At 44.6% G+C, this 16,008-nt stretch overlaps 1 protein-coding gene across 1 annotated transcript; it reads right to left on the reverse strand.

Annotated features, from left to right (window-relative positions):
- Positions 1–13,896: 13,896 nt before the first annotated feature.
- Positions 13,897–15,069, reverse strand: LOC133410583 (TLR adapter interacting with SLC15A4 on the lysosome). The gene has a single exon (XM_061691957.1). The coding sequence runs from the start codon at positions 15,067–15,069 to the stop codon at positions 14,173–14,175; it is 897 nt and encodes a 298-aa protein (XP_061547941.1). The 3' UTR covers positions 13,897–14,172.
- Positions 15,070–16,008: the final 939 nt, after the last annotated feature.

Below are 16,008 nucleotides of genomic sequence, written 5' to 3' on the forward strand. Positions count from 1 at the left end.
TTTAGACTCGCGGAAGTATTAGAAATATCTTTTCACTCACATGGGAGTCTTAGATATAGCTAGGGAGCACTGTACAGAGAATGAATAGAAAATACTGGCGGTGTTGTAGCGTCTGGAGTTGCATGGGCCTTTTGGAGGCGGGGCCTGGTGGGGTTGCGTGCGGCGTCTGCGTGTGTGAGAGCTGTGACCAACGGCAGCAACGGCGTGAGTGCGCTCACCGTGTTTATGCGTTGTCCAGTTTAGTAACCAACTGCGAAAAAAACCCAAAACAAAGCTCAACAAGCCCCATCCGTCTGCTCCCAAAACAAAAGACACCCGCTTACCTCACTCCTAAACCCAACACAGGAGAAAAGGAATTTAACGAAAACGGCTTCTCCCTCCTACCGTTGAACAGCGGGACCAACCGCTATGAAACCAGTCGCTGGCCAAGTATGAATTGGAAGAACAGAAACCCCGCTGTACTGCAGCCATCTGCTGGTGAAAAAGACCTCTGGTCCCTCTTCTGGCCAATCACCTGGCAGTGCAGAACTTGCGAAGTAAACCTTTCAAGGTTTGGTGAAATCTCTCAAGGGCACCTCGGCTCTATGGATGATAAGCACTGGGCGAAGATATTAGACATAAAATTGGAACCCCGGTCACTTTGGACTCGTTTTGGGAGTCCGAAAGTAGAAAAGAATTGAATCCGTGCCTTAACAATACCACGAGCCCTCAAGGAACGCAAGGGAACTGCTTCTGGGTAACGGGTAAAAGCACACATCGTCGTGAGTATGTATTCATGACCCGACTTTGTTTTTGAAAGGGGTCCCACACGGTCCATGATGACATGTACAAATGGTTCTCCAATAACAGGAATTGGTCTCCATGGAGCTGCAGGAATCCTCTGATTCGCTTGACCTGATATCTGACAAATATGGCATGAACGACAAGAATTTCACTACGTCGGCTCTTAGTCCTGGCCAAAAGAGATAACGAAGAACACGGTGATATGTTTTTTTTTTTTGGTTTGTTTTTTTATTCCTAGGTGGCCGGACATGCGACGGTCTCGAGCTAAACTCAGGACCTGGGAACGATAAGCCTGTGGCACCACTATTTGGCGCACGGGCTCCGGTGTGAAGCTACCACCGGGGGACCAGTGGTGCGTTCGAACACCCTCTTCACTGAGATACCCATTCAAACAATGGCTTTAAAAAACAACAACAAAAACGCAATATAGCAGTAGAACACACACACAAAAACAACCCCAATGTTAGTCAGAAACAATATAATATAAATGGATTATTTTCAACAAAATAATACAAATACCGCGAATGCAAAGACAACCACGATATTGGAAGATAAGCTCAGCGCTCCGTCCGTCATGTTTCGGTGCGCGTGTGTGTGCGTGTGCGTGTGCGTGCGTGTGCGTGCGCCATGCCCCTCCCTCCTGTCTTGTGAGCACCTGGGTCTCCGCTCACCTGCACCTGGTCGCCCCTGATCACCTCGCCCTATTTGACCTCATGTCTGTCCCCTCGCCAGTTCGTTGTACGCAGTCGTCACGTTCTCGTGAACAAGGCCTCAAACACTGCTATTAAATCGAAGTTCTTCAGTGCTCAGAGAAGTGCTTAAAGCTACATTCTTCAAGAGAAGCTTTTGTCAAAGACGAGTCGTTACATCTGCGTTCTTGCAGACTGGTGCTCAAAGAAACTTAAGTCCTTAAAGCTGAGTCCATAAAGACAAGCCCTTAAACAAAGTTCTGAAAGACTACTCCTTAAACTGAAGTTCTTAAAGGCGAGAGGTCAAAGTCCTTAATGCTAAGTCCTTTTCCATCAGTTTTTGGAGCCATGTTCTCCAAGACTAGTCCTTAAAAGCTCAGCGCTAACGTTCTTATAGCCATGTCTTTAAAAACAAGTCCTTAAAGCGAGTTCTCAGTTATTGAATCTAATAACACAAGTCAACAAAGAAAAGTACCTCAAGCTTAGTTCATAATGCTGACTTCTTAAAGCCAAGTCACTCAAGGTAAGTCCTGATAGGTACGTCTTTAGAGTCTCAGTCAGTTCTATCATCTGCATTACCTTGGCGCTCCGTCAGTGTTGTTTATCAGGCCAGAAGCTGGTCCAAAAAAAAAAAAAAAAAATACAGGGCAGTGACAGATCTGAAGGCTTAATTATTTTAGGGACAATTTATACGTTTTTTTTTTCCACGAGAAAGAGGCTGGGAGAGGCGAGCTGTGAAGGCCAGCCAACAACCTTGACTCGGACACGCTGATATTGATTTAACGGAGAAAACAGGAGCTGGTGAATTATGATGTCATGACTCAGTGCTCTCCTTGCCTTTGTCACTAAAGAGGAATGAGGAGCTGCAGCAGGAGAGGAGGAAAGAGACGGCAAAGGGGGGGTTCGGGCTTGGAAAAGACAGGTCTGGATAAAGCAGATGAATTAGCGCTTTAGCCTAATTGTTCCACAGAGGGGGCGCAGTTGAGGGTCGACTGCTACCTGCACAATATGAGTAAACAAAGACGAGGAACACTGTAGTGATGAGCATAAAAATGGAGGAACTGATTTTTGAGACTCCGAATCGATTGTGTGGAATTGATTGATGAGTCATCTTGAGACCGAAAAAAAGGATTGCACCGCGAGCTACGGTCACATTGACTTTGATCGCGGGCCCGATTGTCGGTATATGTATGTGGGACTTAACACGCCCCACGCCACGGAATCATCTTTCAGAGACATACGACAATCTGGCCTCTGCTCACTTCGAAGGGAAAGGGGAAAATGCTTCAATTAGGCTTGATTAACAGCGCTGTTCAATTATCGGACTTTTGCTGACTTTGATTGGATGAAAAATGCTCAAATAGGGCCAGATTGTCGGTATGTGTGTACACACCGCACGCCTGCATTTATTGTATCTTCAGAATGTGACGAACGAATGCATGTCGCAACTGATTACACTTGGGGGGGGATAGCCATGGGATTATTGAAGGGACTAACCTCAGGTGTACACACAACACGGTGTTTTGCTTAAGCTAATGCACTCAAATATAGAAATACTAATGCATGTGTTAAAACAGGTGTAAAATAACAGATTGATTGAAAGCAAATGAATAGTGTTAGGAATGTGCTAATGACTGCAGTATAACTAGGCATGCAAAGAAATGATTTAACTTCATGTCTGGCTGGACTATTGCTCAATATTACAGTGCAGCGAGACTTCATCCAAATGGCTCTTTTATATACTCTGTTGACGTTTGTGCTCTACTGAGGATCATTTTTCTAGAAGGGGAAAAAAAGAGACATTTGTGCTGGTTTTCACATGACGTGTATGCCATCCTGTATTTTCTAACATCGCAACATATATCGCAATGTCCTTTTTTCCAATACGGTGCGGCCCTAATACCAACTTAAGTTATTATGAACGTCTTAGGTGGAATTGTTGCTTTCCTGCACCAAAACGCAACTTTGGTGGGTTCCCAAAACGGGCAGGTGAGCGTTTCACGGTCGTTTTGACAAATGTTACGGTAGGAAAAGTCAAAGACAGCGGGCGGCTGAGGCGCAGCATGTGGCCCAGCACTCGTGTCAACCGTTTCGCGAGGGCTTTGTTGCCTTTTGTGAGGAGGACACACAACAACGCCACTTTCACGTTCACGCGCAAGCAGCGAGCGCGACCTTTGCGTGCGCTTGCGTCACCCCGAAGGTCGACGCTGTGAATGAAGGTGCCACGGGGGGGAACCCAAGTTTTTGCAGAGGAGCTCGGCGGCACATTGCTCCCGCCGCTGAATATCTTTGTATTGATTGGGCGGGCGAGAGAAAGCGGCGAGCTTCTTTCACAGGTTTATATCGAGGCCGCCGCGGAATAAACAGCCTTCACTCAGTTCCTCTCTCGTCGCCCTCAAGGCCCAGCCGGCAGCGCTTATAAAAACGCTCCCGTCTCAAGGAGAGATGACATGATGTCTTGTTGCAAACACGGCGCCGCAAATCCAGCAGCGGCACGTCTGCTTTTGACTTGTGCTTCCTGTAACGGCGGACAAACTTTGAGCTCGCCGCGCTGCCCACCTTTGGTGAGTCGGCGGCTCCTTACCTCGCCTTGCAGCCGGAAAGGCTTCAAAGACGACAGCAGCGGAGGGAAGTGAAGTACAAATGTATTTTTTATTGGACAACTTTTTCAGTAATCCCTCGTTTATCACGGGGGTTAGTTTAAAGACTACGCCAGCAATAGGTGAAATCGCGACCGCATATTTTAAAGCGGTATGAACCTGCCCAGACTCCTATAAATCTTCCCCACACTTCTATTAACCTCTACCGTCCTCTTATGAGCACTTTCTTTACTCTTAAACATAACACAATAGTACACAATAATAGTACTGTACACTATGTACATTTTATTCCTTGTGTTACTGTACTCCCTTGAAAACAAATATGTGTACGTTCTATTTCTTGCTTTGTCCTAATAGGCTCAGGACTTTGTTCCACCTCCGCGGATGACGACCCCCCCCCCAAAAAAAAAGATAACGCTAGCTAGCTCCTAACAACATGCGACATGTTAAGTATTTTTTTTTCTTATCCTCAGTACGAGCACTTTAAGTTATTAAAACAGGAAAACTACAGTATTTTGGGTGCAGAGAAGATTTTTGAATTTTGTTGTTCTGCACTGTTATCAAAACCAGTCGGTTACTGTATGTCATTAAAAATGTTAGTTTCACTTTTTACTTTTGTACTTAACATTTCAGTCTACTTTTTTTTTTTTCTTTTGCTGAACTGGAACACAAGTGTTGAATGAGTATTTCTACTTCGACCAGTCTTTTTTTACACAGGTACTTCTATTTAATAGTGTACCAAATGTTTCAAAATGTTCCGAAATATCTAAATGTTCACTCTTTTTTGGGGCTTTTACAATATTTTTTCCCAAAATATATCTATATTTTTCATTACATTTCAAAGATTTACATTTTGACTTTGTTAGTTAGTTTTTTAGCAGTTAATTGATTTTTAAAGCGAAGAAGTTAAGAAGAGAATTAAAGCATTAGATCACTGCATGACCATTGAACGCATGACCTCAATTTACTTGAAAAAGTTGTTTGAAAATTCCACCCCCACCAAAAAAAACCCAAAAAATAAATCCAAAAGGTTCAAACTATTTTCCGCATTTTCATTTTTTTTTTTTACATTTTTGCAAAAATTTGAATTGCAGACCATTTTAAAAGAATAATGTATCCATTTTTTAAAAACTTGGATGCGGACTTAGAACCCTGGCTGTTGTTTTTTTGTAAACGGCAGGTAACTTATTTTCACATTAAGAAGATAAGACCACACTTGAATCATTTTTAGGTGGCCAGTTTGCGACTTATTTTTTCCACGATTTCTTATGGGGAAAAAATGTTTGGAATTCGACCTTCCGCTGAAGTAGGAAAGCGTTGCCGCTCACCGCTTATGATGTCACCCAGGAAGTGGCTCGCTGACAAAACTTCAGAGTGCGCGTGCTCAGTTTTAGAGATGAAAAATCATTGGTCATTGTTTTGTCTCCAGTTAAAAGAAAAAGTGGCTTTTTGCTGCTCAAGTGAATTCCCGCCACGGGCCCCCTTGTATTGTTTTTGTTTCCCCCGCGTGCTTGTGCAGCACTCAGCGTTTCTGGAAGATGTGACCTCACCAGTGAAATGGGGAGGTCGGCGTGACCAAAAAGACGACGGCTCCCTGGCACGTTCCCGGCAGCTCGGCCTTGGACGAGAACACGAGCTTTTATTTTTTGTTTCCTTCGGCTTTGACCCGCGCAGACACTCGGAGGCGGGATAAGAGGACAACTTTGTATAATTCAAGGCTTTGCATTAAACGGCTCCCCCTGCAAAAGTCTTGCGAGCATTGTTTGTTGATTTGTTGGGCGCTCTTCTGGTGGTTGCCATGGCGACTGCCTCCATTTTCTCTCATCGCGGCGGCCGACATAAAGGAGCGTGTCCTTGTCTCCATAATAGTTACAAATTGAATACTGCACTCTCCAAGGACTCGTGTCAACGACTTACTGTGGAAATGTGTTTGTGCATCAGAGAAGACCGACTGAATAAATTGAAACTTTTAAAAAACTTTTTAATTACCTTTTTTTTTTTTCATAGCTTTTATCTTTTTATTTTGTCACTGGGAAAAAAAAAAAAAAAAAAAAAGAAAGAAAAACATTGGGGAAAAAATAGAAACAGACACCCAAACCATATTAAGCAGAAATATTAAAATGGTTTTCACGTTGAAAAGTAGCCTCGTGGCACACTTCATTAGCTACAGTTCCTATAAAGAACTCTTACTGAAACGCGGAAACTCAAAAACTGTCATCAACATTTTCATTAACATGAGCTTTTTTTCAGAATTTGTAATCAATGAAATACAGGTATATGTGGAATAACATTTTGATTCATTACACTCATGGGATCATTTAGAAATTGAAGATTTTAACTGGAATTATTTTCAGGCATTTACTGCATGTTTTGTTTTGTTTTTAATGGTAAATTGTAATAATAATATGCCAGGGTGATATAATTTTCCTTCATTGTATTTTAAATATTGTGGGTAATATTTGATGTTCAAAATGTCAACCTACATTATATAGTTTTAAGATTAAACAGAGCAGGATACATTGACCCATGAACATTGTTGGTGAGAAACATACGAAACGAAGATGAAGTCAAAAAATAATAATAATCATCACCCTCAAATGTATATATATATTTGAAAAGAAAAGAAAATAAGTGATTCCCCTACATCATGGAACATACACACAAAAAATGGGAAAAATATTACAACATCATTGAAAATAGGGAGTTACTTTTCAATCACCCGGTATATATACACACAAACACACGCACACACAAGATTTACTGCCAAGAAATAATCTACCAAACATGAATTTCTTCACTTTTTTTTGTGCTACGTTCATATATACAGTACTGGTTATCATAAACAGACGTTTGCATGTCGCTGACTTCCGTTGTGGATCTCTCACCTGATGTCTGTTTGTATCGTTTGGTAACAGCGTGGCGTTCAAGGTCGCTTTGCATAGCACAAGGTCACATGGCGGGCTCGCCGCAAACGAAGCAGCAGCTGTGACGACGTCCTCGTCCAAATGCAGCCGACTTAAAAACACACAACAACTAGCAAAATACAAGACTATTGATTTCATGTAGCTTCCTTAGTATGATGACAAGACACGCTAATTGCACCGGCGCCTTTGCCTCGTACGGTTTGACAATTGTGCATTTCGTGATAGATTGGATGACATCGCACAAGCAGTGGGTATTCAAGTCCGCTGTGTGAAGCACTACACTTTATGCCTCCATTCTAACGTGGAAGCAGTCTTGTGAGTTACCGTAAAGCCGACCCTGGCAAAGCGGCACGCACATAGGGGAGAAAAGCAAGGCGCTAGAGTTGCCATTAAAGTCAGCTATGTGAACCACTAAACATAGACTTGTGAGCACAGAATGGGCCAAACCCCAGCAACGCTAATGTGGGCACGTAAGATGGGACACTACAGCAGGCCTTAAAGTCTGCTATTTGCAACGCGACGTGAACCACTACACTGTACTTCCTGTACAATGTAAAAGCAGTTCAGATAGAGTAGGCAACACCAAAGCAGCGGCGACATAACCGAAGCGGGCGTTATGGGCCGCACTCCGCAGTGGGAACCACGACTGTCATGAGCCGTGTTTTTGCTGATTTTGTTTCGATTGTTTGGTTTTGTTTCATGTCAGTTTAATGTTTGCGTGCCCCTCGTTCATGTCTTGTCAACTCGTGAGTTTTTTTTTTTTTTTTTTCTTTCCACCTGTTCAATCAATACACTGTATTTAATCAGGTTACATTTAAAACCATTTCCAAGCAAGCGTGACCCCGGCCAAGGTGGCTTCACAAAATCTAAATCGTTACGGCAAAAATACAAAACGTACGATCACACACACTACAGAAAAACAAGAGTGGGATCCAATTGAACTTATTTCTCTGTCTCTTACAATTGCCGTAAATTCTCCCAGAGTTATAAGATGTGTCAATTTCAAGTACCTTTTGCATATCATCAGAAGTGCAGAATGTACAATGCAAACAACAGGGAAACAGACGTGACGGCACTCGAGAAAGTTGACGTACGGCAACAGTGATCCGACACGGACTAAATGCAAGCTAACTGACGAGACAACAAGGCACACCTGGACAAGGCACGAGTGACTGGAGGGAGCCGACTGGTAGAAACAAGGAACGGGGCAAATGTGATCAGGTGGAAAGGAAAACCTAACAAGTTGACACGGACAAGGGACACAAAACCAAACTTAATCCAAACGAAAGTCAACAGAAACCCAGCTGATGACAACGACGCTACTCTTCCAGTAAAAGGTGGGAGCAAAGACACGGAGCAGGCCACAGCGAAACAGCTGGGACGCTGCAGATGGAACGGCCTTGATCAACTCTGTGGCGAACATATGCTACGGGGACGCCAGCTAATTAGTCAAGGTTGAGCGGAACCCCAGGACGCGTACGCGTACGCGTTCGCGTGTGCGCGCGACAAGGTCGAAGTCATGAGGCGAATCCCTAGCGCAATAAGCCCCACGGTGCCACTTTGATGGGCTACGCTCGGCCGTCCGCTACCGCTTCAACTAGCCTCGCTTATTTCCCCGCCTCGCTCACGTAGCGCATGCGACGCCGCACTTCACCCAAAAAAGAGTTACTGCTTCAGGGAACGGGGTCATAAAAGTGAGTTTTAGACATGGCGGCGATTAAAATGCAGATTGCTCCTCTTTATATACAGTGTATATATATATATATATATATATATATATATATATATATATATGTGCATATTGCATTTACTTGTTTCCCCCTTCTGTCTTTGTCCATCCTGCTCTATTCATTGCACCCAAATATATGTCAACGTGTGATATAACAGTGCTTGTCTACGCTAACCGTCACACACACACACACACGCACGCACGCACAAACATGGAGGAGGAGGCAAGTGTGGCGATAATTTATGTCCCTCTTATCTTCCTCTTTACTGGCCTCGCTGTGACTACCGTTTGAATATTTGGAGGACGGGGTCATGTTTGCATAGGGAGCTAAATTACGACACTAATAACAATGTCGGCTGCCAAGCACTGCAAAAAAAAAAACACACAAAAAAAAGGAGGAGGAGGCAACATGAGGAGGGCTGGTGTTTAGTGTTGGCAGACCAAGGTGAGGCAAAAAGATTCATTCATTTACAATGGAAATAAAGGGAATAAAGGGAGCGTGACGAGTTTATTTTCACAATAAAATTGCAGACGAGGATAAATCGTGTAAAAAAGATGTCAATATGTCTGTAAGTAATGTTTTGTTTGTTTGTTTGTTTGTTTGTTTGTTTGTCCTTCACATCTCAGCGAGTCATCTTGACTTATTGCAGTGTTGTTTATCGAACGGGCTCATCCCTCCCGGCCGCTAATCGCCGACGTGGCATCGCACACGTGCCGGCTCGCCACTTGGCGAATAGACAATGGAGAGGAGACGGAAAACAAGCCACTCCCGCCACACTTCACCTAAACACACACACACGCCTGTCCAGCATGCTTCCCCTCCTGTCCCTGTCCTGTCCAGTCCTGTCCTATCGTGTCCTGTCCTTCCCTCACAGTGTGTAGCACTACTGAGCCATACAACACTTGAATCCAATGTGTCAATGCTATACTTTCTTCATTTGTTTACAGCTCGTGCTTTGTCTGTTGTTGTCTTCTTTTCCTATGTTATGGAGTGACCGTTTCACTCTCTCCCTCCTTTTTTGTTGTTTCAGTCCCTCCCCTGTAAAAGCTTTGTTCTGTTCGACTGAATGACCGTAATTCTCAATATCCATCAGAACACAAAGAAACCGTAGCGCTCCGGGAATACGGGTTAGCGGACGTCCCGATGCGGGCTGACGGTGTCAAAGTTTGATCCGCATTGCCGACGGTAGGTCGTTTCCAGTGAGGGTTGGACCGCCCTTTGTCACCAAATCCTTATATTAGATCGCTGGCCTGAGTATAACTTATGTTTGCTCAGCCAACAGTCAACTCAGCTTCTTTTATTTCTTTGCCTACGTCGACTCGCTCTTCTTCTTTGTATCTTCCGGCAGTCCGGATGCGCCGTGGCACTGTGCTGTCAGTCCGGTGCTGAAAGGGAACACAGAAATATCACCCCCAATCATCTCCTCGCCTGCCTCCGTGTTCTGCTCAGCCGTGTCTCATCTGCGTGGCCAGGTTTTGCTTTTTTCGTGTCCACTGTCCTCGCTGATGGGGATGAAAGGCAGGGTCTCCGCAGTTTCATATTTACATTTATGTCCCCAGCCCCCACGTGATGACTTCACCGTCCATACGTGTCCATGTTTCCCAAGGCCGATGCTTGAAATGACTGTTTCTTAGAAGGACGGTGAAGGATGAAACTCCCACCGTTTGCCTGTGACGCATTTTTGAGTCAGCGTTCTATAAGTTTATCAACTTACGATACAAAGCAATTCCAAGGCTAACCTCGTCTGGTGGTTTTTTTTGTGCGCGTGAGTGACCATGGCCCGCTTGGAGTTACTAAATTACATGTCTACACTCCCCGCGACCCTGGTGAGGATATGTGGATGGATGTATGCACTCTCAGGAAATCACATTAGGAACACGTGCAGTCTAATGAGCGCCAAAACAAGAGCTGTAGGTAATAATGCACTATTTAGATTGACACTGCCAAATAAATATCAATTTAACAATATGTAGTGTGACAATATTGATTTGTGCGACCTCCACTCAATGAACTGGGCTTGAAAAATAACAAAAAGGAACGAAATGAGGTATTTATTACTTCATTTAAACTCATGTGACTTCCAATAGAACAGGACATTTCGACTTGACAAGATCTCTAGAAACAACCCGACAACCCCCCCCCCCCCCCCCCCCCCACAAAAAAAATAAAAAAAATAGTGAATTTGTACTACTTACACCGATACATTGTGGTATTCCTTATCATAGGCTACAATCAAGTGAAATGTTCTGCCTGCTGGTAAGAAGAAATCTCTTGGCAGACAAAGTCCAGCAGAAGGAAGGTGCCGGATAATTGCAGCAGTTTGCTTGTCCACAATTTGCATTGAATCCGTCCGTTCCTTGCCAGCATGCTTTCTTTGTGTCCGCAATTTGTAAGCAAGTCAGCACTGCTGTGTTTTCCCCGTTTCTGTGTTCCTTCTTCGGTTCTGTGTTTTGATCTTACTCCCTCGGTGAGGGCAGAGTAGGTTTGGTGGGAGTTTTTGTCATTACTTCTGCCTTGTGTAGGTTCGATTTAGTTTTATTTTATAGAGGTACCTTCCTTCCGCTGTGGCTCCAGCCACCTCCAAGTACTGATTCGACTCCTTTATTTTGATAAAAGTCCAAAACACTGTCATCTTGCTCCCTGGTTCGCGTTCCTCCATGTAGCTGCTGCGCCCAAGGTCACAATCAATCAAGATCTCAAACACGGTTGACTTTACCTCTCTGGGTTAGGATTTTATTTTTTATTTTTTATTGTTTTTTTTACATCTTGTTGTCATCCTCGGAGGTTATAAAGGTATCAGAGCAGTTGTATTTCCTTACTTCCCACCATTGCCTGAGATACACAATACAGTCTACATTGATAACCACTGAGTACACGACATACTGTAAGTGTCATTAATTGCTTTTCTAGTATTTTTTGGGGGGGGGGGGATTTTTTTTTACATTGCAAAGAGGGTTTGTGGACACCCTGCATTTCATCTGATAGTTGCCAGCCGCTCAAAGAATCTGGATCTGGCAAGGGAAAAGTGACATTCTCGCAAACTTGAGCCATGTGGCCCCCACTTGGCTAACCTTGCAGTTGAAAGGGGTCATTGAGTAGCGACACGACAGAAACGGCTCTCGGTGTGATGCAACGTAGACTGGACGTTGGCCGCGATGAGCTCGTTCACACCCAAGCGGAAGATGAACGCCATTATCACACAGATTAAAAGCCGGCGCGTACCGCGCGGGATAAAAGAGTGTGTATAGCCGCCACCAAAATGGGGTCAGAGCGCATTTGCCCGCATCCACTTGGCTACCGTGCGGCGCGATATGCGCGTTATCACACGACTCTTGCTCGGCTCACGACAAGGTCGTCCGCTTGTGGGTAAGGGGGGAGGGGGCACCCAAGGTCACCGGGCTCCCAGGCAACCTCGAGGGGCTCACCGACCAGGACGTGTTCCTTCCGCAGCAGCGTGGCGCTCATTAAACGTCCCAGCGAGTTGCACGTGTGGCGCAATCTGGAATAACACACGTGTCTCGAGACTGCGGTCACAAATGAAGGGAAAGTACTCAAACTCTGCAAAAACATTGTGCGCGCCTAAACCTCTAAAGAGTTTTAGACCGTCGACCGGCCTTGAAATTGTTTTTGAAATATCAGCAGTGGCAAGGCAAGGGGGGGAAAATAAAATCGAAATATATAAGTAAATAGTATATGACTGTGCTGCTTTTACAAGGCGACACTAAAAGCTTTTTTTGAATAAAGGCGCCGCCGCGGCTGCAGCATTAAAGCCACAATGGCGAGAGTGGCGAGGACCTTGGGTTTGACATGAAATCACGTGGCCTCGTCTGCGCCGGCCCACATGTTAAAGGCTCTTTGTGAACAGCAAAAGTGCTTCAGAGATGCACTGAAAGGCTTCAACCTCCTCTCTGATTTCATCGCAAGACACATTAGACTTTTTTTTTTTTTTACATTTCTATTCATCATGTATTTCTCTCAATTTTGTATTATTTGTAAATACTGTATATATTTTCATATTCTTGAGCAGGTGCCATTCATGCCGCATTTGCAATGGACAAGTAAAACCAAAGATGTCATACTTGCAAGTTGTAGCTAAACTTTTTTTCTACAGGCTCGGGGTCCTTTTTTTTTTTTTTTTTTAATTAAAAATCAGCACACCTATTGTTTTTAAATATAGATGACTGTATAATCTAAAAAATACATTATCAATCCATCCATCCACCATATGACTCATGATCACAGTCATAGCCTGCGCATGGCCTCCACATGAGACACTCGTGGCGATACGTCTTTACAAACCATCTTACCTTACATGCTACAGGGACTACAAATACACTTTAGTATTGAACTTTAGCTCATGCACTTCTCATCTGCTTTGTCTTTCCTTGAACAAGTGTAATGACAATAAAGGTGTAAGTGAAGCTTGTTCTCATTATTAGGCTCCCCCCCCCCCCCCCCCCCCCCCCCCCCCCCCCCCAAGTACAGCACTTTGTTTCAGCTGTTGTTGTCTTTAAAATAGTCTATAAATAAAAACTGAGCTGAGTTGAGATTATTGCTGCATGGTGTGTTATTGCAATAGTTGTTTTGTAGGACGGGACGGGCTGCTTCCGTGTGTACCTGGGAAGTTTGGGGCGGGGGAGAGGCAGGAATAGTTTCCCCGCAGCCTTGACACTTCCCAAGTTTTCGGCTCTGTAAACACGCCACTTCCTCCTGCCGGCGCTCTGTTTGGACAGGAACGGTGGAGGAAGGTCGCCGGTGCCTTGAGCTGCAGCTATGGGAGGAAACGTGAACGCCATAACTGGATTGGCTAATCTCACACTTACTTATGCAGCAGCGCACCGTGAATCGCAACCACGATGAAACATTCTATGTAGGCAGCAAACATTCACAAGGCAGCCTTGATGGTGACGTCACACATCCTCACTAACTCATGGTCCTCTTTTATACTATGGAGTGAACAACACCTTTCTGACCCTTTGAGGACGCCGTCCTCAAATCGGTGTTTTTAACAAGAAAAATATCACTCCATAATATTGTACTTTATAAAAACAACAGTAATGGCATCATTAAATAGAATGCAATGCTAAACAATTTGGCCACATTTCTTGCTTTAATTCAAAGGACATTGTGCTGCTCCTTCTGGTATGTGCACCTTGACCACCTGGGGGCAGTATAAATACATCCATCCAATCCATTTTCTGAGCCGCTTCTCCTCACTCGGGTCGCGGGCGTGCTGGAGCCTACCCCAGCTATCATCGGGCAGGAGGCGGGGTACACCCTGAACTGGTTGCATGTTTGGTTTAGTCTGACAGTAAGTTGAAATGGGAGTGGCATTAAACAGCTTTTTTTGTATTGTTAAACATTTGGCAAACTGATGCTTTTTTTAGTATCTTAAGGCACCACTGTATATAATAAATGTCAACGTGGCAAAGAATGAAAGATGGCGTCATTGCTCTTCGTACTGGTTGATGTGCTCCTTGGACACGTCACTGGAGATTTGCAGAAACGGTGTGCTGATCTCGCTGGACTCCACTTCCCCGGCCACCCTCAGCAGACACGACAGCACCATGTCCTTGGCCACGCCCGCCTCTAGATTCCCATCCCGGCTCAGTTGCAAGGTGATCTGGTCCAGGCTGGTCAGGACCATCTCTGAGCCTAACAGGGAGCAAACGGGGCCTGAATTTCTGGCCATGTTCTCCATCATGTACTGCTGGTACAGATCCAGGAGCTTCTGTTCCAGGTAGCCGTTCAGGAGCGAGTTGGTGTAGGGTCCCTCGCGCCCTTGGAACAAAACGCTCCGATCACGACCACTTCCCTGTGTCCAGTGATTGGAGCCGGCCCTGAGAGGCAGCAGGAGCCCAACCTGTGCAGCTCGTCTCGGAGGGGAGTCCTCCCCGGGCGGCGGGACGTCACAGGACTGCAAGAAGGGACCCACCGCCTGGGCGTCGACGTGCACCTGCTCGCCGCTGTCGGCCGACAGGGGCAGAACCTGGTCGCCCCCGATGTGGAGGTCGCTGTAGTTCTGGCAGATGCTCTGACAGAAGGACGGAACCAGGAAGGTGGCGTCGCCCCCCGAGCGGGGAGAGGGGATCTGAATTCCCAGCGAGTTTTCTATGCCCGGCTGGGTTCTGTACAGATCCAAAGACTCCAGCTGGGAGACTTCTGGAGGACTCCCGCCGGCAACGTCGGCCCCCTGCTCCGAGGGATCGTGATGGAGGTGCGTAACGACGCCTGTAGAGCGGGAAGAAGATCCAACAGTACTCTGCTGCCTCTCTCGGCACGGGAGGGACGATTCTTCTGCGTGGAGGTAGGCCATGCTCAGCAGTTTCCCTTCACAAAGCATCCCTGCGAGGCCTCACTGGGGGGCAACTTTCTGAATCAAGGATTTGAGAAAAAGATCAGCCGTTGGCTGTGACGATAAAAACAAAAACAAAAAAAGCATGATGATAAAGAGAAAATTCTTACCTTGAGGTACTCTCTGTGAACCAAATAACAACCCTAATAGTAAACTAACATGACAAAAAGCCTGCTTGGTTATATGCACCAGCTTGAGAGGAAAGAAGATTGGGGTTTTTTTTGGTTTTTTTACAAGCACTCTTCCTCTTCCTCTTTCTTAGTAATGGCTGCTGCAGCTGGTGGCGTTTATTACCTCTACCAAGAAAAGCTCAGTGAAATTAATGGGGAATTCAAAGGAGTCAACTTGAATAAACAGTGGCTTATAACAAAGAAGTTGAAGGAAATTGGAAAAAAAAAAAAAAAAAAAGGCAAAATTTTGCCGCATCTTAAATGCAAATTCGGTTGATTTCCTAACCCTCACATCAAGTAACACCTGAGTTTCATCAAAACCATGAAAAATCAAAGCAAGTTAGGTTGAAGTTGTTTTGAAAGGATGTCTGCTCCTTAAAAAAAAAAAAAAAAAAAAAAAAAAAAAAAAAAAAGTCCAAGTCCCCAAAAAATCTAGATCATTTGGATCGTTTTCCAGAAAGACAAAGAAATTCTCAAAAACTCCCAACAGTTGAAGATACACACTTTGTTGGACAGCAACAATTAATTGACATGCAATACAGTTCATATAAACTTCCTATTTATTATAAATACCCATTCATTGTCATGTAAACGACTAATTGTATAAAGTGTCCAAGGTTGAACATTTCCAACAAATCCTTCAGCTATACTAAACAAGAGAAAAAGACAAATATTTTGTCCAATAAAGCTATAGTATGCAAATTTTGGTATATTATAAATTGATATGGTAACCTGTAATTTTAGATTTCAGAACTTA

Source organism: Phycodurus eques, chromosome 12 (assembly GCF_024500275.1).
Source record: "Phycodurus eques isolate BA_2022a chromosome 12, UOR_Pequ_1.1, whole genome shotgun sequence".
Classification (NCBI taxonomy): domain Eukaryota; kingdom Metazoa; phylum Chordata; class Actinopteri; order Syngnathiformes; family Syngnathidae; genus Phycodurus; species Phycodurus eques.

Coding starts and splice junctions, on each gene's coding strand:
- LOC133410583 (XM_061691957.1), bottom strand. CDS start 15,069: ATGCTTTGTGAAGGGAAACTGCTGAGCATGGCCTACCTCCACGCAGAA.